This window comes from Amphiura filiformis, chromosome 11, assembly GCF_039555335.1.
Source record: "Amphiura filiformis chromosome 11, Afil_fr2py, whole genome shotgun sequence".
NCBI lineage: Eukaryota > Metazoa > Echinodermata > Ophiuroidea > Amphilepidida > Amphiuridae > Amphiura > Amphiura filiformis.
Window position 1 is genome coordinate 18,644,109 of NC_092638.1, and position 26,681 is coordinate 18,670,789.

The following is a 26,681-nucleotide window of genomic DNA, read 5'->3' on the forward strand; positions in this document are numbered from 1 at the left end:
GTGTACAGGAACATGTTATGAAGGCGAAGAGTTTACCTAGCCTCTGAAGTTACACTGCTGACCAGATTATACACTGCTACCATCAAGCTCTACATCTATTAAATACTTCATAACACACATTACTGTTGTTATTGAACTATATTGTTGTCGTCACATCTCTCGAGCAGCTCCTGAACAAGCAGTAAAAGATGGGGAACTTGAACAAGTAAAAGACGAGATTGAAAAACTACTGAAAAAGACCAGATTTATACCTACTAGATGTGGTCTGTGTAACGCCACAATATCAGACAGTCAGGCAAGAGAAGCAGGGAAGAAAAAGAATGTTATCAAGATTAAACTTGAGGTAGAACCAGAAAATGATGTAAGCAATGTACAGGAGAATGGCAAGAAGATAGCTATGGAAAAGAGGAAGCTATCATCCTTGGTGAAGAAGTCTGATGATACTGGGACATTGGATATGAGCGTTGATGATGCTGTTGAAGTGCCGATTCATGATGATGTTGGTGATGGGGTCAATACAGCTGAATTAAGTAGCGATGGGGATGACTATTCTAATTATGACGACAAATTTGAACCAGATGCAGATGGTGATGATGAAGGGAAGATGAAAGATGGGATCCATACACCTGAATTGAGTAGCGATGGGGATAACAATGATTATGATGACAAATTTGAACCAGATGATGGTGTTGAAGAGGAGATGAAAGAAAAACAGGGCAAAGACAAACCTCTTATACACACTGTAAACAAAACTTTACTTGCTCCAGACGTATTGGAGATTTTGGGCAACGCCAATGAACAAGCTGAGGGTATTGTACCTCAGTGTAAGTTTTGCGAGAGAAGCTTCACTACTGTGTACAACTTGCTGAATCACGTAGCTGACAAACACAAGGAGGTGAAGAAGATCACTGAACCATATCAGTGCCCTACATGTCAACTGCGTTTTCTGCGTGCCAGGGCTGTGAAACGGCATCTGGAAACTAAACACAAACCAGTGCACACGTGCGAGATTTGTAACAAATCATCAACGCAAGCAAACTTTCTGGAGAGACATGCCAAGACACATGAACGAAAGGCTACAAAGCCATTGTTTCAATGCCCCGAGTTATATTGCATGGTACAGTGTAAAGCTAAGAAAGACTTGATGGAGCATCAAATGATACACACTGGTGTCAGGCCTTATGTCTGCGAAATTTGTGGCAAAGGTTTTATTCGTCCATCACAGTTAAAGGCACACAAACGAATTCATACTGAAGATTACATCTACTGCAACTTATGCGACACATTCCGCACAACTACAAATTCAATTCTTCAGAGCCATATTAAAAAAAAACACAGCAATAAACCAGAAGAACGCAAACCCATTTTGAAAAACCACATGTGCGAACTCTGTGGAGTTTGTTGTGCAACTAACGCTGCTTTGACATATCATCGCATGGCTGTGCATATTAAAGAAAAATTGTATTCTTGTGATCAATGTGATTATGTAACTAGTCACAAAAGCAGTGTTCGATCTCATATCAACAGTATTCACGAAAAGCTAAAACCTCACAAGTGCCAGTTTTGTGAAAAATCTTTTGCGAATCGGAGAGCGCGAGATATTCACCAAAGAATTCACACCGGTGAAAAACCTTACAAGTGTCAGTTTTGTGAAAAATCTTTTGCGGTTCCGACAACGCGAAATGATCACCAAAGAATTCACACCGGTGAAAAACCTTATACTTGTGAATTGTGTGGAAAGGCATTCTGTAGTTCTGACAGTTTATGGAGACACCGGAAGGGACATGTTGCTGACTTCGAATTCCAGTGTGATGTTTGCAAGTATAAAACCATTAGTTTTCAGTCCTTAAAACAACACAAGGAAAAAAAACACTCAGGGGAAACTTTGACTTGCACCAAATGCAACATGTCGTTTTCCACTGCGCAGACTCTGAATGCACATAATAAAGAACACAAGGATGGCGTCGAATATGTAGCTAAAAAAGAGCGATAATGTACAGAGTGACTTTTCCGCAGATAATCGACGTGCCCTCAAAAATCACGTGAAAATCTGCCATACTGCAGAAATAAGGACACCACAATTTGCATCCAGTTACTGTCATAGAAAGTTCAACTCAAAACCGGCATGTGAAATGAATGTTGAGCAGAAACATGAGAGACAAATCCAGCCAGTCGTATCGCAAGGAGACACAGAGAATATCACCGCTTCCAGCAATCCAACGGTTACAACAATACCAATCAAGATATCGCATGTACAGACACCACATAGGACATAACTGCTGAGGCAATATCATCCATTCTTGTTCCTCTGGTTGCACCAGATGACAGCGATGGACAAGTTGTGCTTATCCCTGCCTCTGCAGCAGTCATTCCTGCAGGAGAGGAATGGGTAGCTGCTGTAACAGACGAAGAATAGCCTCTACAACAGTCATTCATGCAGGTGATGAAGAAGTTGCTGCAGCCTCGGCAACAGTCATTCCTGCAGGAGCACCAGATGAGAGCGATGGTCAAGTTGTCATTCCTCCAGGAAAGGAAGAGGTAGCTGCTATAACAGATGAAGAAGTAGCTATAATATAGCCTCTGCAACAGTCATTCCTGCAGGCAATGAAGAAGTAGCTGCAGCCTCTGCAACAGTCATTCCTGCAGGAGGTTGCTGCAGCTGCTGGCTATCCACCTGGATTAGGACATCTGGCAGTAGTGTCATCAGAAGTGACTGACTGTCATACCTTTCTTCAACTAAATTGACACATAATACAGCAAGGCGTGGTAAACTTTTCATGATGGATTGCCTGATGGGGTAGGGTGTTTTTTGAAAAAGATTTGGTCATGACATTAAAAATTACAATTTTAAAGGATGATGGATGGTCCCATTTTAGCATGTGCTTATTCCTGCCATAGTTTAAATGACATCCGCGGCTGTATTTTGAAGCTAGAGCCAAAAATTGCATTCAAAGTACATGAGCAGTAATGTGAATAATAAGACAATTAACCTCTGTTTTACTGTGGCTTACAAAATCCAAAAACCAACCCCCCAAAAAAAGGCAACTTTTGAGCTCTGTTACAGGATCACAGAAAAGTATTGAATTTCCAATGATACTAAGGGATGAAATCAAAACTCCGTCCGGTTCCCATTGTTTAGAACAAAAGCAACTGGGCGGAACTGGCAGTCAACCTCCGGTCGAGTTTTGATTTCATCCCTAAATCTCAATTTTGATAGAGAAAAAAGTATTGATGAGGCTTTTGATGGGACCATAATCCCACTAAACCAAACAAAAGGTAATTTGCCAGCAATGTGCATGGATTAGGGGTTCTTAATTTTTGATTAGTAGAGATTTTTTGCCCAATAGGGTTAGAGTAAATGGTGAGGTTTAGGGTTAGGTTCTAGGTGATTTGGGGTTAGGGTGATGAGGGTTGCTCATGCTATCTAGTGCAACAGTGGATTTTTGTTTCATGTATATATTTTTACGCTTATTAATATCCACGTAGCTACTTGACTATGTATGCTGTTATTTTCGTGTACAGAATTTTTCATGATTTTGGGATATTTGGAAATTGTGCGTGATGTATATTTCGCGGAATTTGTAAGTGTAAAAAATAATTAAGTAACATGGTTATTTTCATGAGCGTTTATTTTTGCAAATCGGCATCTAACCATGAATTTAACAACACACAAAAAGGTTTATTTAGTGTGCAGGTCTTTGAAAGAAAGCTCAAAATCGTGAAAGATAAACACACACGAAATTGTTCAAAATGAGCAAAATGCAAATTTAACTCCACATGAAAAAGTATATAAAAACTATTTTTGTGAGCTGTTATTTTCGTGCCTGCACATCCACTCACGAAAATAAAACCATCGCAAAAATAACGGCGTTTACAATAAAATATTCCACATGATATATTTTAGTTTTAAGGAAACCTTTTTTAATTGGAACGGCAGATCACTGTGCTGCAAAATTCTGTATCAAATTGTAACGTGATCTGGTCCATGGAGGCCAAAGGCGGCAAATTTGAAATTGAGATACAATCTAAAGGCAAAAATATGGAGTAAAAATCAATAAAATACATATAGGAAAATAGACATCATAACCATGATAACTTTAGAACCAAGTATGCTAGACTTTCGGTGTTTTCAGGATATGATAGCCTAATGTTTGTGGTAATATTTATAGTATAAACTCAAATTTTCAAAAATGCCACCTTTGGTCTCCATATACCTTTGGCTAAGGTTAGTCATTTTGATACACTTACACCCGCTGTATATGGCTTTTATCTATATCTTCCACAGCAGTTTCAAATGGAAATACTGTAAAAGTGGAAATTTTCGCGAGGTTTTTATTTTCGCGAATTTCGCGAGTGCACATAAAACTCGCGAAAATAACCTTTTGCATTAGGTTTCTATTGTATCAATATCAAAACCGTGAAATTTAATTCTCGCGCAATTGATAAAATCTTCAAAATCGCGAAAATATTGACTTTTACAGTAACCAAATGGTCTATCCCAGCCATCTGTTTAAACGACTGAAATTGCAAATCATACTCAGGGGCGGATTTAGAGGGGGGCACACCTGGCGCACGCGCCCCTCTAATTTTTGCAGAGCGGCGCCTGACTCTGTGTATTTTTGCAGAGCGGCGCCTGACTTTGTGTAGGTGGTGCCTCGGCGCCCCCCGTATTGCACATTTCTGGATCCGCCCCTGATACTTTTCTAGACTAGTTTTGCATGATTACATTATGAATGTGCATAATTTTGGATTTCACACTTATTGTATTATAATGCACTCTATGCCATAAAATTGACAGTGTTAAGAATTATTCTTGTATATGTTAATATGTATGTCCATATTTTGGAATTTTTTTAGTGTATATATTATGTTTATTTTTTTTAATTTGTTTTTTTTTGAACCAACAGTTTCCAAGAATTCATCAGTACTTTAGGGCCACCTGTATATTTGCAATTTTAGGCCCCCTTGGATGTCCAAAAAAGTATTTCCATATTTGACCCAATTAGCTCTCCATCCCACTCAAATAAGGTAATTTAAATGGGGTGTGTGTGCTTATTGTGTTGTGAAATTAAAAGCGAAAAAGTGGACATTTTCTTTGCAAATCAGGGGTAGCGCTAACTTGGGCCATGGGGGTCATAGGCACATTCTTTTAACTTTTGGCGCACAAAATTCAGTATTGAAGTTATGTAATGTTACTGTGTCAACGGGATCACATGCTTGAGTAATGAACCATGATAGAAACATTCACCATACAAAGTATATGGCACTCAAGGCATACTAAAATTAGCGTGATCCGTAATCAAGAGAATTACGACAAGCGTGAGCTCCGCTTCGCATGAATCCTTGTTTTGGATTTCCCAATGTTGGCAAGTATGATCTCCCACACAGATTTTAAATGGAGTTGCAAGCATAACAACTCCATTTGAAATTCACACTCCCTGTGTGGAAGATTAATATTATGTGTTCCATAGGGGGTGTGTAGAATTCAACCGGAACAGCCCATTGTTAATGCTGCTGAAATCAACACCTGACCAGGGTTTGATTTTACCAACAGTTGTGATGCGTTCTTTGCGTTGTAAGTCCTCCAAACCCATCATACAGTATTTTAGAATCATAGGGCTATTCTATTTGAAATCTGTCTTAGAAGTAAGATTTAAGAAAAGTCTTCCACAGAGGGAGTATGTTTTTCAAATGGATTAAATGAGGTTAGTCATTTTGAAACACATACTCCCCTAGAAGAATCATAATTATGTTTGAGTTATGATAGGTTTTGACTTAACCTGTACGATGCGTCGCAATTGTTATTTCAATTGATCACAGGTCACATAATTGTTTTGTTTTGACACGTATCTGAAGCATTCCATCGCATGTAATGTACAATGAAAAAGTACATTCCACAAATTGAAGAGGGCAAGTTATAAAGAATCTAGACTGCCCTCTAGAGCTTTGTTCTTCAAAATCATTATAGTATCAGTGATTCAGTAATCAGACAATCTTTAAAAAAAAACACATATCAAATACATGTATCAGATTTTTGTATGGAGAATGCCAGAATGGGTCTGCTAATATGTGACCATCCAGCACAACTGAGCCCTGAAGTTGCCAATCATCATTTTTGAGATATTCAACCAAAATATTCTGCTTGAAATTAGCTTTAAAATGATGTATATCATGTCTATAGTACTTGACATTTAAAATAAAAAATCAATAAAACAGTCAATAAATCATTTGTTTCCTATTGTTTATTATTAAGTTAAATGGAGCATATCTCAATAGTGGCACTGGAGACAGTTGTGGTGGATGGTCACATATACCCAGCAAGTGATAAAACCAGAAACAACCAGATTTAGGATAAAATGTCACATGTTGGTCAATGTTTGGGGAGTTTGTCCGGTGGAATAGTTCTGGTATACTCTGCACACAAGTATGACCCTAATCCTAACCCCAACCCTAACCCTAACCATAAAAAATAGGGTGCGCAGGGTAAACCAGAATTGTATTGAAAACACAGGCTGGGCAGGGTAAACCAGAATTGTACCTATTCCATTAAATTGTTCATACTGACAGTTGCAATTGAATCAACACTGCTCATCAGTGTTTTCTTCCTTGGAAATGTTTTTTTGTATGAGAAATATATACCTAAATACTGGAAAGTTTATTCCTTTACTTTTATGCCGTTTCTATAAAATATTTTTAATGCTTTTTGGTTGAATCACTGATGGTGTTAATTGACCAATAACATACACATTATCTATGATTTCATTGTGTAACTCTATTCGAATGGCTTTACCTCGACAAAGCGCATAGAAAATGTGCAAATTTAATGCTAAAATGGGCCAAAATCAAGAATGAGGACAAGTGGGCTATTCCAATTGAAATTCACACTGCCCCTGTGAAAGATTTTGGAAATACCTTTCACAGGGGGAATATGGTTTTTAGATTGTAATTGGTCAGAGTTCATCATTTTGAAACTATCACTCCCTCTGCATTATGGCTTTACCTATATCTTACACAACTTGAGTGAGTATTTCAAATGGAAGTTACCCAATTGCCTATTCTATTCAAAACTTATACTCCCACTGTGGAAGACTTTAGCTAAATCTTCCACAGGGGTAGTGTGGATTTTAAATGGAATGGCCCATTGTGGCCTAGAACTGGACCAAAAGTAGATGCACATTACAACCTTTGCCTGGTCAAATTGTCCCAGTATTTGGGAGGGAAACCTGAACATGCTGATTTCTTTTGTAAAGGATGTTGAGTGACGAAATGGACTACCGGTGCTATTTGCTGGCGTAGTGCACGTTAGAATATGACCGTTGCTACAATGTAGGTCAACTGGCTCATGCTTTCTTTGTTATGCACCACTGATTGAAATGATCACAACACAAAGCCTATGGCATATCATAATTTGGAACAGGTGTATGAGCCCAGGCTTGAATCGATAACCAATGGTTACTAACATGCACTACGACAGCGAATTACATGTACCTTCTACTGAATTATCAGTTGAAATGTAACCAAGTATAATAAGTTCCTGGAATCTGAAGTACATGTAGGTTGGAAAGAAAGAATTTATGCTTTGATATTATTAACTTAAAATATGTATATAATGTACAAAACATTTTTTGAACTTGGCACTTTTTTTGTATGTACTAGTATGTGACTTAACACCAGTGAATGAGGCAGACTGAGGGAAATGCCACTTTGATTTATGAGCACAAAGTGGAACAAGGTCAAAGTGGGTTAAATTTATAATAATGCACTTGAATAGACTTAGTAACATATGTGACACGATCTGGTCCATGGGGGCCAAAGGCGGCAAATTTGAAATTGAGATAAAGGCAAAAATTTGGTGTCAAAAAACAGTAAAATACATAAGAAAAATGGGCATCACAAAACTTCATAACTTTAAAACCAAGTGTGCTAGACCTTTGGTATTTTCAGTATAATGATAGCTTTTATGTTTGTATTTAGCAGGTAATAATTATAGTAACTCAATTTTGGCCCCATTGACCAGATCATATGTCATATTCTATCAGGTTTGGCCAAGGCTTGATTTTAATTAAAAAAATTGTAATAGGAATTTGATTTCTTCCATTTACTTGAACAAATTCAGAAATTCAAATGGGGATAGCTTGATATTGCATAATTTGATGTGACGAGGGAAAACGATTTTTCAATTATCAAAATTTTTTGAAAGAAATGCTGTATCACAATGTTCATATTAATCACTGATGTAAATATCTCAGTTTTGCGCTTTGCCTCATTCAGCTCTCATTTAAATATGGAGTCATATTGGGTCACATTATCACATACACATGTACATATTGTATGAAACACACCATCTTGATTGATACATTTTTGGGAGAATGAAATTATTTGTCTATATGTTGCACGATCTGGTCCATGGGGGACCGGCCAAAGGTGGCAAATTTGAAATTGAGATTAAGGCAATATGGAATAAAGCAAATGATAAAATACATACGAATATACATATGACAAACCTTCATATCTTTAGAACCAAGTATGCTAGACATTTAGGTCCGATTCCTCGAAGCTTGGCTAGTGGTCAGGCTACCTAAGCCACGTGGCTAGCCCTGCCAATGTGGATCCATTTTATTGATTTATATTTCTAGGTGATGTATGATGTGAAATTGTAAGCACTGGTATATAGGACTAATTGAGGTTTTAGGAAGCCTGGCCATTAGCCATGCTTCGAGAAACCGGCCCTTAAGTGTTTTCAGTATAGGATAGCCTAATGTTTGTATAAGGTAATACATGTAATTATAGTAACTTAATTTTCAAAAATGCCTCCTTTGGCCCCCATGGAGCAGATTGTGTGATTTGTGTCACATATATATTCTGTATGAAACACACTGGTCATATTTGTTGGAAATAAATTGTTGGGAATATGAAATGTTTGTTCATTGTTTTTTATTATTATTATTATTATTTTTTTTTTTGGTTTGAGTGCATTTTTCAAAGAGAACTTTCACCACAAATTTTGCCTTTTTCATATAGACTTCAACTGGAAATATTTTACACAGGAGCAAACCAAGTATTCCCATCCCGGGCAGAAGAGTACTTATTTATAAAAGTTGTCATGAAATTGTTTGTAAAATTTAAAGAAAAACAATGAAATTTTGTGAATTTTAGAGGAAAAAACGGTAATTTGGGGAGAGATTATCAGAATTTTTTTTTTATTTTTGGAAAATGGGGGTCTTTTGGTAAAAGTAAAAGGGAAAAAAGGATCATTGGGTGAGAGTGACTTGAAAAGCGGGGTCAAAGTGGCTGCACATGCTCATCACCCCTGAGGAGTGGTGCAATAATTATGTGTACCCCTGGGTGGTGAATTCTCAAAGTGGTCTGCCAAAACTTGCTTGACTCCCCTTTGGCCGGGCCAAAAAATCTTTACCCCCCTTTTGACGTGCCAAAAAATATCTGCCAAAAATTGTTTGCCCCTCTCCCTCTCGACCTGCCAAAAATCGCTTGACCCCCTACGACCTGCCAAAATGCTTGCTCTCCCCTCTTTTGGCCTGCCAAAAAACTCCCCCCCCCCTATAATTCACCACCGTGGGGGTTCACATAATTATTGCACCACCCCAAAATGAACTAACTAGATATTCAAAAACACCCCTGTTCCTAGAATCTTTTTAATCCCCTAAATACATTCATGTACTTAAATAGATTCATGCTCATTTGCTATGTTCTGCTGGTCATGCCTGTGCATGTAAATAGCAGCTTGAGTACCCCCCTCCCCCTCCCCAAGTGGATAGTTCATACTTGATCACATCCATGCGGTGGGGGATGCCACAGTTGGATAGTACAATGTACACATGGGTAGGCAGGTAAATAGCACTTGAGATCTTTTCAACTGTGTGGGCAAATGGAGCAGCCCACCCAGATGAAAAGAATTCCACTTGCTATTTTCCCGATCCATGCTCGCTCTCGCAGGTTTTCTCCGGGATCTCCGGTTTCCTCCTGCTTTCAAAATCGGTGATTAGTTGTTTCGTTATCAAAAACTTCCTTCACCCAATGGAATTTGGGGGGCTGCAGAAAATGGGTGGATGTTACAATCTAAGTGCGGATAGGTTTGCGCCGGGTTCGGCTGCAACTAGCCTAGTTGATGCGATCTGATTGTGATGATTTACCACGCAGCGAAATTACAGCGCTTTGAATCCTCTGGAAAAAGCGCTATATAAATTCCGAAATTTATTTACCTCGCTGCACACGGGGCTGCATGTTCCGAAAAACAAAATTTGGGTATTCAGTGCTGATCTTTATGGAGCTGCTAGTATATGTAAAGGATAGAGTTTTGATATTTTCCAAGTTCACTTTGGAATTTTATGATTAGTGGCAACACCAATATTTCTTTGCAGGAATGACAATTTTCATTTTTAAAAAAAGTTTCCTTTTTGAAGAAAAGTTTTATTTTTATTGGCAAAAGTATCTAAGTTTTTTCTCCTTTTAAAACCAATAAGTTGCAGCCAATGAACTCTGTGACACTACTCTTGGTGATGACACTGATTAATGGCAAAAACTAGAAGTTGATTATAAAAAAGTGAACAAGGGTAACGTTACATGTAATTCTATCATTCTGTATAAAGAAAATTGTGTTTTAATTTCATGCTTTCAACACGTATATTGTAAACGGATAAACAAAATTGTAATAATATCGTTCACCTGTTTACAATGTATATACATTACATGGTAAAAGTGGGAAGAATAATAATTTTTAAAGAAATTTTGTTTATATTCAAGCTTCAACCTTGTATATATTATAAACAGATTAACGATATGGTTACATGTACGGAAATTAAATTGTTATGATAGCCATTTGTAATCTGTCTACTTTCTACTGAGTTCAACCAATTCTATATTATTTCTAAACGGGCCATGAGAAGTTGTTGAAAGTTTAAACTTTCATGTACAAAAATTAATATAAACCTTACAAGAACATGTAGTTTATATTAAACTTAATTAATTTGTACAAAGGACATAATATATACAAGGTGTCCCATAAAAAGGTTACATGTAGAAAATGAACCGCATTTTGTGATGGTACAACAAAATAATGTAATTTTTTCAGATATTATTAATTGATCCTTCTTGTAACTGTTTGCTAAGTTTCAATTCGGTATCTTAAAAGCATCTTAACTTATGAGCGCAAGATGGCAGGGTGTCAAGAGTGCTAACCATCAAAATATTGCACAACTTTGTTTTTAGATTTTGTCTTAATTACTTTTTATGTTTCTCTTATTTTTCATTGTTGAACTTATTGCACAAAAGAATCATATTGAACAATTAGATATTGTACACTGAAAATAATCATTTTTAGGACTTCTTGACTCTTTTTGGTGCTAACAAATAAAGCAAGATGGTCATTATAGAGAAGAACACGTTTTTGGTGAAAGCAGGTCTGCACGCTGTATCTCCTGTCATCAACACAAAATGAATAACATTTGTTTTTGCATTTAGGGCTTGCTTGGATTTTGTTGACTTGAAATCGCTGCTGTTTGTTTTTGCTGAACCATGGAATGGTATCAGCCTATATTAGTGTATGTTACTAGCTTGCTTACTAGCTTACTAACTGACTAACCATTTGGTCTGAAATGGGCATATCTCGAAATGCCACAAAGGTGTAACCCCCCGAGTGGTGTCAAATGAAAGAGAAAGGAGTAAAATATTTCCTAACGTCAAAGGTCATCCCAGGGGTCAAAAAAGCTAATTTTAACCAAAAATGCTCCAATTGAGCTGAAATTTAAATGCAATGACCCTTATGACATTCTAAACATGTTTGAAATACTTTAATATTCAATTAAGATCATTAAGGGGTCATAAAGGGGTCAAAGGTCAAGTTTTCAAAAATGCTCCAATTCAGCTGATATTTAAATGCAATGATCTTTATGACATTCTTAACATGTTTAAAATATTTTAATATTCATTTAAGGTCATTAAGGGGTTATAAATGGGTCAAAGGTCAAGTTTCAAAAATGCTCCAATTGAGCTGATATTTAACTGCAATGATCTTAATGACATTCTAAACATGTTTAAAATAATTTAATATTCATTTAAGTTCATTAAGGGGTCAAAGGTCAAGTTTTCAAAATGCTCTAATTGAGCTGATATTTAAATGCAATGATCCTTATGACATTCTAAACATGTTTAAAATATTTTAAAATTCATTTAAGGTCATTAAGGGGTCATAAAGGGGTCAAAGGTCAAGTTTTCAAAATGCTCCAATTGAGCTGAAATTTAAATGCAATAATCCTTATGAACACAATATACTGCCGAAGCCCCATGGTTCAGCTATGGTGCGGTAACCGCTCTAGTTACATTTCTGACTGAACTCTTGAAATAAAACTGAACAGGTTTTATTCTTTGTTTATCAAAATAAAATACTGCATCTGTCATGCTATGGCTGGGCCGGGGGCTGGGTCTACTCAAATGCCCCGCCAACTGCACAATGACTGACGGTGATATAATGAACCTCGTGTTGCATTATCACATTAAGAGCTTGCTCAGGAATGCGTGGAATGCGGGCTAAGTACGTAGGTTGTGAACTTGACATTCACATGGGTACTGGTAGAGTACATAGATTATGTCATGAAAAGGATATTTATATTTGTTAACATGTAACCTTTTTTTGGGACACCCGGTATTATATACATTGGTGTCACTTCGAGAGGGAGAGGGGCAAGAGGACAATTCCCTCAGTCAGAACTCTTGCCCCCAGATTCCCCCACTCCCCAATAATAATTCCAAATAATAATTACAAAAATGTCCACTTTTTGCGAAATTTGACATAAAAATTGGATCGCAAGATTAATAAATATTGGGCATAAATTATTCAATTTTAACAGTATTATGATTTGGATCCAATATTTTCACACACTTTTAAAAAACCCATAGGAAAATTGATGAAAAACGAATTGTGCCGGGGAATGTGCCCCCAATCAGACCTGGTGGGCCCCATCATGGTCAGTGCCCCCCATAAGATGACCCACTCTATGCCACTATGCCCCACAATGTTTGACACTGCTACTGATCACATAATGAAACGGAACTATATGTGAAAATATCTATATAATAATACGCTATTCTCTGTCTGTTTGTCTGTCTGTCTGTGACTGCTAATGTGAGGCCACCGTAGGTCATACGGGGCTCAATCTTGGTGGGTGGGTGCAGCTTGGTATGAGGAAGAACGAGTTTATATTTTTTAAGGTCAAAGGTCAAGGACGGGGTCAAGTTCAATTGAAGTCTAATTTCAAATACTTTAAATGGCAAATCTAGCCGTGCCATTGTGTTGACCTTGGACTATCAAACAAAAGTTTCCACGGTGACCTTTTTGTCAGACCAACGGTTAAGAGGTCAAAGGTCAAGAAAGGTAAAAATTTCAAACTGCCCCTATGAAGCTCAAACTTGGTGGGTGGATGGAACTTGGAATAACAAATAAAAGTTTCCACGATGACCTTTTGTCAGACCTACGGTTAAGAGGTCATAGGTCAAGAAAGGTAAAAATTTCAAATTGCCCCTATGGAGCTCAAACTTGGCGGGTGGGTGGACCTTGGACTAACAAACAAAAGTTTCCACAGTGACCTTTTCGTCATACCTACGGTTAAGAGGTCATAGGTCAAGAAAGGTAAAAATTTCAAATTGCTCCTATGGCGCTCAAACTTGGTGGGTGAGTGGACCTTGGACTAACAAACAAAAGTGTCCACGGTGACCTTTTCGTCATACCTACGGTTAAGAGGTCATAGGTCAAGAAAGGTAACCATTTCAAATTGCTCCTATGGCGCTCAAACTTGGTGGGTGGGTGGACCTTGGACTAACAAACAAAAGTGTCCACGGTGACCTTTTCGTCATACCTACGGTTAAGAGGTCATAGGTCAAGAAAGGTAACAATTTCAAATTGCTCCTATGGTGCTCAAACTTGGTGGGTGGGTGGGTTGACCTTGGACTAACAACCAAAAGTTTCCACTGTGATCTTTTCGTCAGACCTACGGTTAAGAGGTCATAGGTCAAGAAATGTCAAAATTTTCAATTGTCCCTATGGATCTCAAACTTGGTAGGTGGGTGGACCTTGGACTAACAAACAAAAGTTTCCACGGTGACCTTTTCGTCAGACCTACGGTTAAGAGGTCATAGGTCAAGAAAGGTCAAAATTTCAAATTGCCCCTATGGAGCTCATACTTGGTGGGTAGGTGGAAATTGGACTAACAAACAAAAGTTCCATTGTGACCTTTTTGTCAGACCTACGGTTGAGAGGTCATAGGTCAAAAAACAAAGATTTCAAATTGCTCATGGTGCTCAAACTTGGTCGGTAGGTGTAACTTTGGCCAAGGAAGCCCAGGTTTGTGTTTGTTAGGTCATCCATGGTCAACGATTTTGAGACCTGCAAAAGCAAATAACTATGACAGCCGAGAACCGCGAAATACGGGTAACCGCCTAGTCTATATAATACGGTTAAGAGGTCATAGGTCAAGAAAGGTAACAATTTCAAATTGCTCCTATGGTGCTCAAACTTGGTGGGTGGGTGGGTTGACCTTGGACTAACAACCAAAAGTTTCCACTGTGATCTTTTCAAAAAACAAAGATTTCAAATTGCTCATGGTGCTCAAACTTGGTCGGTAGGTGTAACTTTGGCCAAGGAAGTCTATATAATAATACGCTATTCTCTGTCTCTCTGTCTGTTTGTCTGTCTGTCTGTGACTGCTAATGAGAGGCCGTCGTAGGTCGTCCGGGGCCCAACCTCGGCGGGTGGGTGTAGTTCTGTCCTGGCAAGAAGACGTTTATGTTTGTTAAGTCATCTGACCCAGGGCCCCCTCCCAGGGGTCATTTGAGGTCAAATTACTAAAAACTGTTGTGTGAGGCTGTAGTAGGTCGTACAGGGCCCAAACTTGGTGGGTGGGTGTAGTTCTGTCCTGGCAAGAATAGGTTTAGGTTCGTTAAGTCATCTGACCCCGGGGCCCCTCCCAGGGGTCATTTGAGGTCAAATTACTGAAAACGGTTGTGTGAGGCTGTAGTAGGTCGTACAGGGCCCAAACTTGGTGGGTGGGTGTAGTTCTGTCCTGGCAAGAATAGGTTTAGGTTCGTTAAGTCATCTGACCCCGGGGCCCCCTCCCAGGGGTCAACTGAGGTCAAATTACTAAAAACTGTCGTATGGGCATGAAACTTGGTAGGTACAGTCAACGTTTAGAGCCAACATTTTGGAAGGTCATTTAGGGGTCACCAAGGTCACCCAGGGGTCATCTGAGGTCAAATTACTAAAAACTGTCATACGGGCATGAAACTTGGTGGGTACAGACAACATTTAGAGCCAAAATTTTGAAAGGTCATTTTGGGGTCATCTAAGGTCACCCACAGCTCATTTGAGGTCAAATTACTAAAAACTCATACGGGCATGAAACTTGGTGGGTAGGGGAGAGCGGGAGTGTTCGCCCTATTTTTTTCTGACCAGCCTAGCGATGTCAATTTTAAGGTTAGGGATGACCTGATTAGCCCATGTGAAAGCCCTATGTCTTAGCTATATACGGCCACAATCCCAGACCTATAGGCCTTACAATAGCAACAGGATAGAGCAAACAAAAAAGTTTTGCAAAGTGGCGAACTTGCCCCATATTGGGGCAGGTTCGCCCATATGGTGGGGTAAGTTCACCCTAATCACAAAAAAGGTTGAAACATTGCATAACAATAACATATTCAATGCAAACATTTAGCAAGAGTATACAGGGCATTCATTCTCTTCTGGGGAGTCACTCAATTTGTTGCAGGGATCGGGTCAGGGTAAAATGTAGGGGTCCAAAGTGAGCTTTAAACGTATCATGTTTACAACTTCGGGGAGAAATGGATTAGGACATAAACTGTGGTATGAGTACTACCGATATCACATAACTTTAAAAAACATGTTTTTCAGTAGTTTTACCTTGTTTAATGGTTTAATTATCAATATTTTGCATAATACGCTGATGGGGCAGGTTCGCCCTCCAGTTTGGGGTAAGTCCGCCCAGGGAAGATATAGGGCGAACATGCCCCATCCTCAAAAGGGTGAACGAGCCCCTTGTGCACATTTTTGTATTTTCTTCAGGGTATGCAAAACACAAATCGAATAAGGAGATTATAACTGCATTAAATCTTTGACAAATCCCATATGTTCCCAATACAGATTTCCATTAAAACCATCTGTATTTATGTATCAATGATAATACAACATTATGAATGCAAGAAAAAATTACGTTTTGGTGTAATTTTTTTGTTTTGGCTGCAGTTCGATGAACACGTTCCTATATGTCGCGTAGCTAATATGAGAAGTTTATAACGACATATGTCACCTAATTTTGCCATCACCAAATTCCCTGATAGCCGTAGTGCTGAGAAACAAGGGGTGGGCGAACCTGCCCCTAGGGCGAACACTCCCCGCTCTCCCCTACAGACAACATTTAGTGCCAAAATTTTGAAAGGTCATTTTGGGGTCATCCAAGGTCACCCACAGGTCATTTGAGGTCAAATTAGTAAAAACTGTTGTATGGGCATGAAACTTGATGGGTACAGACAACATTGAGAGCCAATTTTTTGGAAGGTCATTTTGGGGTCATCTGAGGTCAAATTAGTAAAAACTGTCGTATGGGCATGAAACTTGGTGGGTACAGTCACCATCTCGCCCAGCCGAGAACCGCCAAAAATGGGTAACCGCCTAGTAAATTAATAATCTTTGATTTGAATTGGTGTAGTGAATTCATGAAGATCAATGTTGATGAAGAAATATGTGAGTTATAAAGTATAAAAAAATCCCTTATCAGTCCATGTTCATAGTCATGATAGTCATAACTATAACCCTAACCTATTTCTGGCTATATCTCGGTTTCATATTTGCCGACGACATTAGCCCGAGTGGACTAAATAGGGTCACATATTTGGAATCAACATGAAAAATTCCATTAAAATGAGTACAAACAAGCCTAGTATTGGTTCAGTGGTTCTTAAAGGGAGTCTCCGGCAATCACAACATCATGCCTCAAAACCAGTGGCGTAGATTTCTTTTTGACATTGGGGGGGATGGGGTTGAAAAAAATTCTTGAAGTATAGTGAAAGCAGCACCTTTTGGCGACAGAATAAGTTAATGGTACAAATGCGCGCGAAAAATTTTGCTATTTTTAAGCTAAACTGATGAAATATGGTGCAAAAGTGGAATAAATGCGCGCGAAGCGCGCGAAAATTTGTACTTTGGGAGCTAAAATGGGCAAATATGAGGTTAATTTGGTCAGAAACTTATATTCAGGCGTCAACATTGGGGGATGATTGTATGGAGCATCCCCTGGCAAAATATGGGGGGTAAATCCCCATCCCCCGGATCTACGCCTATGCTCAAAACATGTAAGAAAAATTTTTATCGAGCACGAACCACATGGTTTTATTTAAAACAAACTCATAGTGATCATAAAAACGAATAAAAACATTCGGTACTCAACACGCGATATTCAAAATTCCCGGGCGCCGAAATTGTCAAGTGCAATGACGTCCCAGTAATACAATGAAGGCTGACGACAATTGAGCACAAACAATCATTACGTCATTGCACTTAGACAATTTCGGCGGTAGATAGACAACATAATTACTGGGTTTATGAGAAAAATATGAGGTTTCTTTGGATAACCAAATGAAGAAAATAATTTGACCAAATCCTACTTGCATTTATAATCATGGGGTATGACAAGAGAATTAGCTAGAATTAGAAAGCAGTAGTTAAATTTATGACATGAAAATGAACAAGGTTCAATTATTTGCTTCATCTGTATCTTGTTATAATTAGCTAATGATTTTTTTCCAATGATATAACTGCCACGTGAACTTAACCAAATTACTTCATATAAATTATGTCATCATATCCTAATACCGTAATAATATCAGGATGTATGAGACATGTTTAGATGGGCTATTCCAGTTGACATCCATACACCCCTATCACTGCCTATGGAAGACACAGCATTGATCTCCCGCACGTACAGGGTCACAGGGGGTGTAGATGTCAAAGGGAGCCACCCATTCTGGTAACTCCATTTGAAATTCACACTCCCGTATATAAGGAATATACTACCAGGGCCCATACTAGTCTCAGGCCAGACTATGTGGCTATTACGAGGGTTAGGACCGACACAAACTGGCTGTGTAGGAGACTAGGCCTATACCAGGGATGGGCATGCATTGTGTAAAGTTGCATCGGTCTGAATCCTCATAGGGAAGGAGTGGGGGCTGCCTCCCTTGAGTTTTCAAATTAGTAATAAATTCTACAAATAATTAACAATGACTTGACATCATACCCACATGAAATTGACTCCCAATTCCTATAAAGGCGAGATTCTCAAGTCAGGATTTTTCCAGAAAGGGGTGGGGATAGAGGCAAGGTAACTTTAAAATAGGCAAAATTTGATGAAAATTTACAAAAAATGCATGTAGGTCTAATCACTCAGGAGGGGATAAGTCCCACAGACAGGGCAAGCTTATCCCTCCCCTTGGCTATGCCACTATCGCCATGTATGCCGTAGATCAGTGGCGCCCCCTCTATTTTGTGCAGATCGGCGCCTGACTCTGTGTATTTTTGCAGAGTGGCGCCTGACTTTGTGTGGGCGCCGAGCCGCGGCGGCGGTGGCGGTGGCTCGGCGCCCCCTCTATTGAAAATTCCTGGATCCGCCCCTGCCGTAGATCAACCACCCATGGGTTAGTCCAACCTCCAATCCGTGACCAACTCACTCATATTGTGTCAATTTAATTGAATCCCCTCCCCCTGTACTAGGATACACCAGCTATTCATCAAAATTGTCTTACAAAATCGAGGGTATGATTTTCCTGGGACACAAAAAATATTGTGGTAGCATTGGATTAGTGGATCAGGTTGCTTATAAATACTGATGTCAGTAGGTGCGTGATCAGTCACACCTCATCTCTTCATGAAATCAAAACCTGCATTTTCTACTCGCCACCCAATAAGGTTTTAGCAGCTCAAAGTGGTATCAAAGAGAAAAGCCTAAGACCACTAATTCTTCAGCATTTTGTTTTGCCTTTGTTTTTGGAAGGATTGAAAAGATATACAATCATCTGAACCATTCAACTCGGTAAATACATTTACTGATTTTCGTTTATTATGAATAGTTATTGATTTGATTTTAATCTGTTTAAAGGAGTATTTCGTGATCCTAACATACTCTTTTTATGACATATTTCAGTAGATCCACGAAAAAAGCTTATTCCCAATATTTCAGTTGATTCCGATTTTGCGTTTGCGAGTTATGCATGATTATGTGTATTACACTGCTCCATAGGCCACTGTTGTAATTTGTAAAGTTCAAATTTGACGATATTTTTGCTACACGAAATAATCTGCAAGAAATGTTTTGTAGCCAGAGGTTCCCAGTGGTATAAAAATCTCAACGTTTTTGGAGAAAAGTTGGGGGATGAGGCTTGTGGATGAATGAATTCATTTCTCTTTTCACAAATAGGAGACAATTTGAGATCGAGCATTATTTTGGAAAAAGGCTGCAACTTGTTCTAGGCCGTATTTGAAGATTCCTGGTAAGTATAAATCTATTATTAAAATATTTCGGGGGGTCTTAAAATTTTGTCAGACTTCTATACATAATAGAGTCAAAAAGTACAAATGCGCACGACAAACTTTGCCACATTAGAGCTAAAATGGTGACATATGGTGCAAAAGTGGAACACATTTGTGCAAAGAGCATGATAACTCATGATCAGGGCACTTTTTGGGTTAAAATGTCCAAATATGAGGATAATTTAGTCAGAAACTCACGTTCAGGCATCAACATGATTGTATGGATCAAGCCCCTTATCTAAATATGGGGGTGGTGGGGGATTTAAACCATCATAGATACGATTTCAAAGTCACAATAAATTGTCTACTTTAAGATCCAAACGGTAAAAATATGCCAAAAATCTGAGGAAATCTTGTTTAGGGTACAGTATCATGAAGAAAGTCCTGGATATAAAACAACTTGCACTGTGGTGTACCACTGGTATGAGTATGATTTTGCGGCACTTTCTATTCCTGAGGGAGGGGTATGGAGAGATGGGGGAAACTGGGGAGGGAGGGGGACAATCTGAACATTGGGCTGAAATATGTCAACTTTTGCCCAAAAATAATGGGATTTTGTACTAATATCTTGCCATGACAGGTGGTGTGTGGGGGTGTGTGTGTGTGGGTGTGTGGGGGGTGTATGGGGGTGGTAGTGTGTTGTTCTAGATGAAATTTCCAATGGGGATTTTGAAAAATATTACAAAAATTGTATAAAATGAGATTAAATTTTGTCTTAAAAAACAGGGATAAAGAAGATCCAAATTGGAAATGGTCAATTTTGTCTTGTTATTTCAAACCAGGGCAGCTTGCCCTACTCCAGTCAGTACGTTACGGAGGAGGGGGAGCCCAAATGATACCTGCAAGATCATACCATTCAAAAGAAACGTCTGACATGTCTTGAACTTGAAATATGATATTTCTTAAAAGATATCAAAATTTTGATGTGGTAAGTAGGGAGACAAGGCTGTCAACCGGAGAACGAATCGCATTTAATGTACTATATATTTTTCTGTGTTTTGGCTAAGCATTGTACAAAATGTATGTATCATATCTGATCCGCAACAGCAAGGGCGTGTCTGCAGCGACCAGGCTAGCTGCTGCATCCATGCTTTGTTTCTCATTCTTTTTTTTTTCTTCTTTTTTTCCCATTTGTATTCACCTGTACTTGGGCCTGGTGGAAGGGAAAAAGAACATACAGACATGGTCCACCAGACCCCAACTTAATTACGGTAACCAACAACGCACTGAATGGTCTATTGTTCTATTGTGTCCGATTTGAGCGCTGACATATTGGAAAATGTTGCCAATCAATATTCATAAGAGTGTACATTCAACGTCCAATTTTCGAAATTGGGTGACTTGTGCTTGGCAGGTGTAAAATACATCTGACTGGGCGTTTTAAATACGTAACGCATAAAGGCATTGGCATTATCGAATGGCTGCATATAGTGCTGTTAGTGTTATGGGCGGGGGGGCTGTGTTTAGTTTCTATAATAATTATTATAAGGCCTACATTTATTTGTCATTCATTTCTTTTCCTTTCTCTGTACTTGCTAAAGTATCACTCCCTCTTCTTATCTCCCTTCCCTTCTCCATCCCCTCTTACGTTTTGTCCCTTCTCATTCCTATCATTTTCCTTACCTTTCTATTTATTTACGTCTATTTATTTATTTCTCTTTATTTCGTCCTCTTTCTCTCTTCCTCCAGTCCCCTCTCATTCTTCATGTCCCCTCCTTCAACCTCATACCCTCCCAAGACCTCTCACAGAAGAGCTGCCCCCCTTCAGTACGCCACTGATTATGACATTCTCCTTCTTAAAATAAAATAAAATAAAATCTCAATTTGTAAAACAACTTTTATATAGGCCTATACCTGTATACTTATTATATGTTACATGCATACGTAGCTCCCGGGACGTAGCTATTTAATACCATTATAGACATGGCAGCCATGATGTGTAATCATTCAGCAGGCGCATTCAATTTATTTAAATGAAGCACCTAATGTCAGTGGGGTGACAACGAACTATGCATTAGCGGCTAATGTGTGCCTTTTGTGTTACGGCTACTCAATTACACCCTTGGGTTTATGTATAACAATAGGTACTTTTCATTCCATTAAGCGCTTTCACGCGACTTGCATTTGATCACTTATTGACAGTAGCCTGCTAGGTAAAGCGTTAATACACTGTCGGGTCAGCTTACCGATTTAATGGTGGAAGCCCTTTGTCCCAAACAAAAGGTACCTTTCGATGAATAGCTTGTCAGATTTCAAATCGGCACAAGGTTTCAATGCGTTACGTAATCTATTTCCTCTCCATCTTATAATAGCTCCATGGTAACCAAGATAGATGCAAAGATACAATCAGATTATGACAATGAGATTTAAATAATACTGCCCCACCACGACAACAGGACCAACTTTGTTTCTCATTCTAGTTAATTGATAGATAAATCAGATCAGGTGTCATGTATAGTTAATTTGGATACACAATCCTGCCACTCTCCCTGCCTACCATTAATCATTCTTGGTTTTAGTTTGTCATGAGCTTCTCAAGCTTAATGATTGGTCTTTTCTGCTTTTTTTTTTACTTTAAAGCAATATTATAACATTATCATACAAAATAGATTAGCATTTCTTTGACATAAAATGTTAGTTTTACTGTCAGATATATCCCCTTTATTTTTGAGCCGAACAACTACGTCAAAGCAAAGAAAATTGGAATTTACTACCAGCGCGTATGTCGCCAATACGTACCACTCCTTCGGTCATGTTATGGTACGACCCTTTGTTGTGTAGATCACCGTCCCGCACTGTGTGTTATGAACATCGTGTATGCGCTCGACTAATAATTCCATCGTAATAATAAGACGCCGGTTCCGGCGCTTTATTCAAAATATCGGATTTTGACAAAACTACAGCACCTAGAGTCTTGATTTTTGCAGGGTATATTGGTTTAATAAAGTACAATATAATTGTGTAAAAAAATGAATTTTAAAAAATCAGTGAGGGCGTCCTCAACAGCAAATGTTATAATATGGCTTTAATGAATTTATAATATATTGTTTTCTTTGTACAGAGAAAGAAGAACAATCTTTGCCTTGATTAGATTTGTCTTGTTAGGAAGATAAAAATGTGAGTAAATCATTTGCTTGTATCTTCAGATGTAAAATTGCTGTTAAAAACTGAATGTTTGACCAACATTTGCTGTAAAATTGCCAAGATATATAAGTGATGATGCACTACCTGCATATTTGATTTGGTTAGTGATTATCAATTCATTATCAAATCAATCTTTTATTGTCTCTCCTGAACAGTGAGAGACTTAGTGGTCAAGTGGGGGTGGAGGAGGTATAATACTTAACCATCAGTGTTTGATAACAGCTTGTGACAGTGGCGGCCCCAGGATTTTTTTTTCAGGGGGGATGGGAGGGAGAAGTGAATTTCAGGGGGTGGGGCAAAAATTTGTTTGGGCAAATGCCGACCCCCACCCCCGTAATGCCATCACTGCCGTAAGGGCTACGATGATGATGATGACGACGAATCGGGGAGGGGGTAACACAGCCAGTGGTTCTTGATTTGATTAGATCTTCAGTGCACAACTAAGCTGAGTAGCTCAGAACTAATATATTTCATGCATATTAAGTCCAATAAGTTTAAGAAGGCATGGATAATTAACATAGATCAATAATTGATCATTAATCTATAAAGCGATCAATAAATCAATAACCGATCAATAAACCAATAATTGATTGATAATTCATAGTAAACACAGCTCCAGCAATGTTTAATTGATGCTAAATTGGTGCTACCAGGTTATTTTATCGATACTTGATCGAAAAATCAAAGCTCTCGATCAAATAAGCAGGGAAATGAGTCAATGAGCAGTGATTTACCATTGAGCAGTGAATTGAGCAAATGAGCAGGGAAATGCAGCATTTTTTTATCATAAATATTGAATATTTCCTTTTCATGCACCTGTACTGTATGGAGTAATTTTTGAGTTAAAAGAGTAAGTTTAAAGAATTATTTCCTTGTCATATTTCAATTACTTTTTACTGCTAAACCATAGTCAACCTTGTGAAATGCGTCAACATGCGTTGATTATGCCACAAAATGACTCATTTCCCTGCATCCCAGGCCAGGGCCACAATTAGCCATCGATTTATTGATTAAACATTCTGGAGCCGTGTTTACTGTGATTTGTTGATTGGTTATAGGTTATATAATTTATTAACGATTGTGATTTATTGATCAATTATTGATTTATTAGTCAATTAATCATTTATTTATCAATTTAATGATTTGTTGATCGATTATTGATTTATTGATTGATTATTGATTGCTTTTTGACTTATTGATTTATTGATAATCGATTGATTGATCGATTATTGATTTATTGATCGATTATTGACTTATTGATCAATTGTTAATTTATTGATCGATTGTTGATTTATGCTAATAAGCTATGCCTCCTCATTTATATTCATATTCATAACACAAAAAGTTTACTACTGGGGTGGTAATGGTAGGAGTGAGGTTGGGGATGTGTGGAGTAAGAGGTTAGGAGTGTATGGGGGTAGGGCTGGATGGAGTATTGGGGGCTCAAACGGTGAGGAACTGGAGTACCGTGGGTTGGGGTGTGTTGGGAGGGCAGGAGTGTGAGAGTAAGCATTTGAGTAGTGGGGATGGGTAGGTAGGTGCATTGGGGTAGGGTGGGGTAGGGTAGAGGTATGGTGGGAGGGTAGGGTTATGGTGGGGGTAATGGTAGGTTTAGGGTGTGTCATGGTAGGGGTGAGGTATGGGTGGGTAAGAGGGTAAGAATGTGTTGGGGTAGGGTTGGGTGGGATAATGTAGGGGTGGGGTACGTGGATAGTGTTAGAAGGTAAGCAGTGAAGAGATGGGTAGGGTGACATGAGGTAAGATGGGGATAGGGTAGGGTGTGGGTAGAGGTTGCGTAGGGTAGAGGTGGGGAAGGGTTGAAGTGTGGTGGGAGAGTAAGTTAGGGGTGATTGTAGGGTGAGGTTGGGGATGGGTAAGGTTGGGGATGGTGGGGTTAGAGTTAGGTAGGAGTGTTGTTGGGTAGGGGACGGGTACGGTAAGAGTGGGGTTGGTGGGGTTATGGGTAGGGTGGGGTAGATGGTAAGGATTAGGAGGTAAGTGAGTAGGCAGGGGAAATTTGGGTGGGGATGAGGGTTGCTGGAGGTATGGTGGGGTGGGGTAGTGGATAGGGTTGGAGTAGGGGGTAGTGTTGGAGTAGAGTATGGTAAGGTTGGGAATGTTGGAGAAGGGTAGGGTAAGAGGGTAGAAGTGTGATGTGGTAGGAGTAAGGTGGAGTAAGGGGTTGAGAGGGTTATGATGTAAAGTAGCCAAAGGGTAGGGAGGTAGGATAAGGGTATAAGTGGGATAAAGGTAGGGTTACTAGGGATGGTAGGGTTGGTGGATGAGTGGGGTAAGGATTAAGGTGGGATAGGATTAGCTTGGAGTAGAGTGAGGTTAGGTTGGATTAGGGGTAGTGTTGAGTGGCGGGAGTAGAGGTGGAAAAAGGGTGTGGTGAGGTTGTGGAGAGAAGTGTGGTAGGGTAAGGGTGTAGTGGGAGGGTTCCAGCTTTGCATCTATTTCAACTGTAAATAGAATAAGGCTGGGGTAGAGTGATGTATGGGTATCGGTGGAAGCAGGTGATCACATAAGCAGGTAAGACTAATGGTAACTTTAATTTTCCAGGATAGTGAAATGTAAATGATATGTAGTTAATATTTGATTAATTCATTAATTGACTAGTACATACCGAGGTTGCTCCCCCATCCCCGGGTCAAAATACTGGGACAATTAACCAAAAGTTCGAATGTAAGTTCATACGTGCTGGTAATAAACAATTTCCAAAAGTTTAAACTGACTTTCAGCACAAAAATTCACTATCCTCCCCGTTTAGTGCGGGAGGCCCTCCAGATCAAGAAGAAATCGCCAGAACTAAATCGCGATCAAGGACTGGAATTGCCAACCTTATACAACGCCCTCATTCGACCAAAAGTTGCCAATGATCAACAAAAGGGCAAGTCCATCACAACATCTTAGGACTTCTTCTGATGAAGATGTGTGTCACAAATCGAAAATTCAAGGTTAGTGAATTGTTGTGCTGAAAGTCAGTTTAAACTTTTGGAAATTAACCAAAAGTTGTAATGTGCATCCTTATGGAGTCACGTACAATTGTTGTCATTTTGGCCTACTTTAGCATTGAAATTGAAAATTTCCTTTGTGAGCTTTTATACCGGTTTAGTTATTTTAGTAGCCGGTTAGCGGGACGATTTGGAAAATGCCCCTCCCCCCCGTTTGATGGTCCCGGTGCATCCCTTGACCAGGTGTCATGATTAATTTAAAACAGAATACTAAATTAACGTGATTGAGCAAGTGGTATCATAATAATTGATTAATATTTCAGTGATTAATGTATACCATGTGTACCACCAGGTATTAAAGTAATCAATTTCAAATCAACACCAGCCCCTCCAGTCATCATTTATTCCAGGATAATATGGATGAAGGGACACAGCCATGGTAGCCAATAGAATTTTTTGTTGACGGTGACATGGACTTCTAAAAATCAGACAGTTAATATAGAATTTGTTTACTAACTTAAACTCATTAATTGATATTAATTGATTAAAAAATGATCATAACTCTTTTCCACATTCTGTTTTATTTTCTTTAACAGTTGTATTCAGAGTTGTTCAAGATTACAGGACACCAAAAGAGACGTCGTGAAGCATCTATTTAAGTCTACATCATCTACAGCTTTTGATAAGTGCATGCTGTCTTTCAATGTACCATTATTTAGGTGTAGCATATGTTATAAAATAAGTAAAATTAATTGTACATGATTGTATATATATTTTTATCTTAATTTCTATACTAGTCTAATCCAAACCCATAAGTCGGTGACTACTAGTGGAAACTTCATTTTTGTGCTCAAGATAGCTATATCGCAAAAATTACAATTGCGAATATGTTCTTTTGTTTATAGGTCAAACAAATCAAAACTACAAATTTAGAAATAAGGGAAGTAGTTCAAACAAAATCAAACAAAAAGAAAATA

General features: G+C 38.7%; 1 protein-coding gene across 1 annotated transcript in view; it reads left to right on the plus strand.

Moving 5' to 3' along the window:
- Positions 1–10,216, plus strand: part of LOC140164487 (uncharacterized) — a 45,605-nt gene extending 35,389 nt beyond the window's left edge. The window contains exon 5 of the mRNA XM_072187778.1: positions 9–10,216. Coding sequence (XP_072043879.1) covers positions 398–1,993 — 1,596 coding nt within the window. The 5' untranslated portion in view covers positions 9–397 and the 3' untranslated portion in view covers positions 1,994–10,216. The remainder of the gene's footprint in view (positions 1–8) is intronic.
- The last annotated feature ends 16,465 nt before the right edge of the window (positions 10,217–26,681 follow it).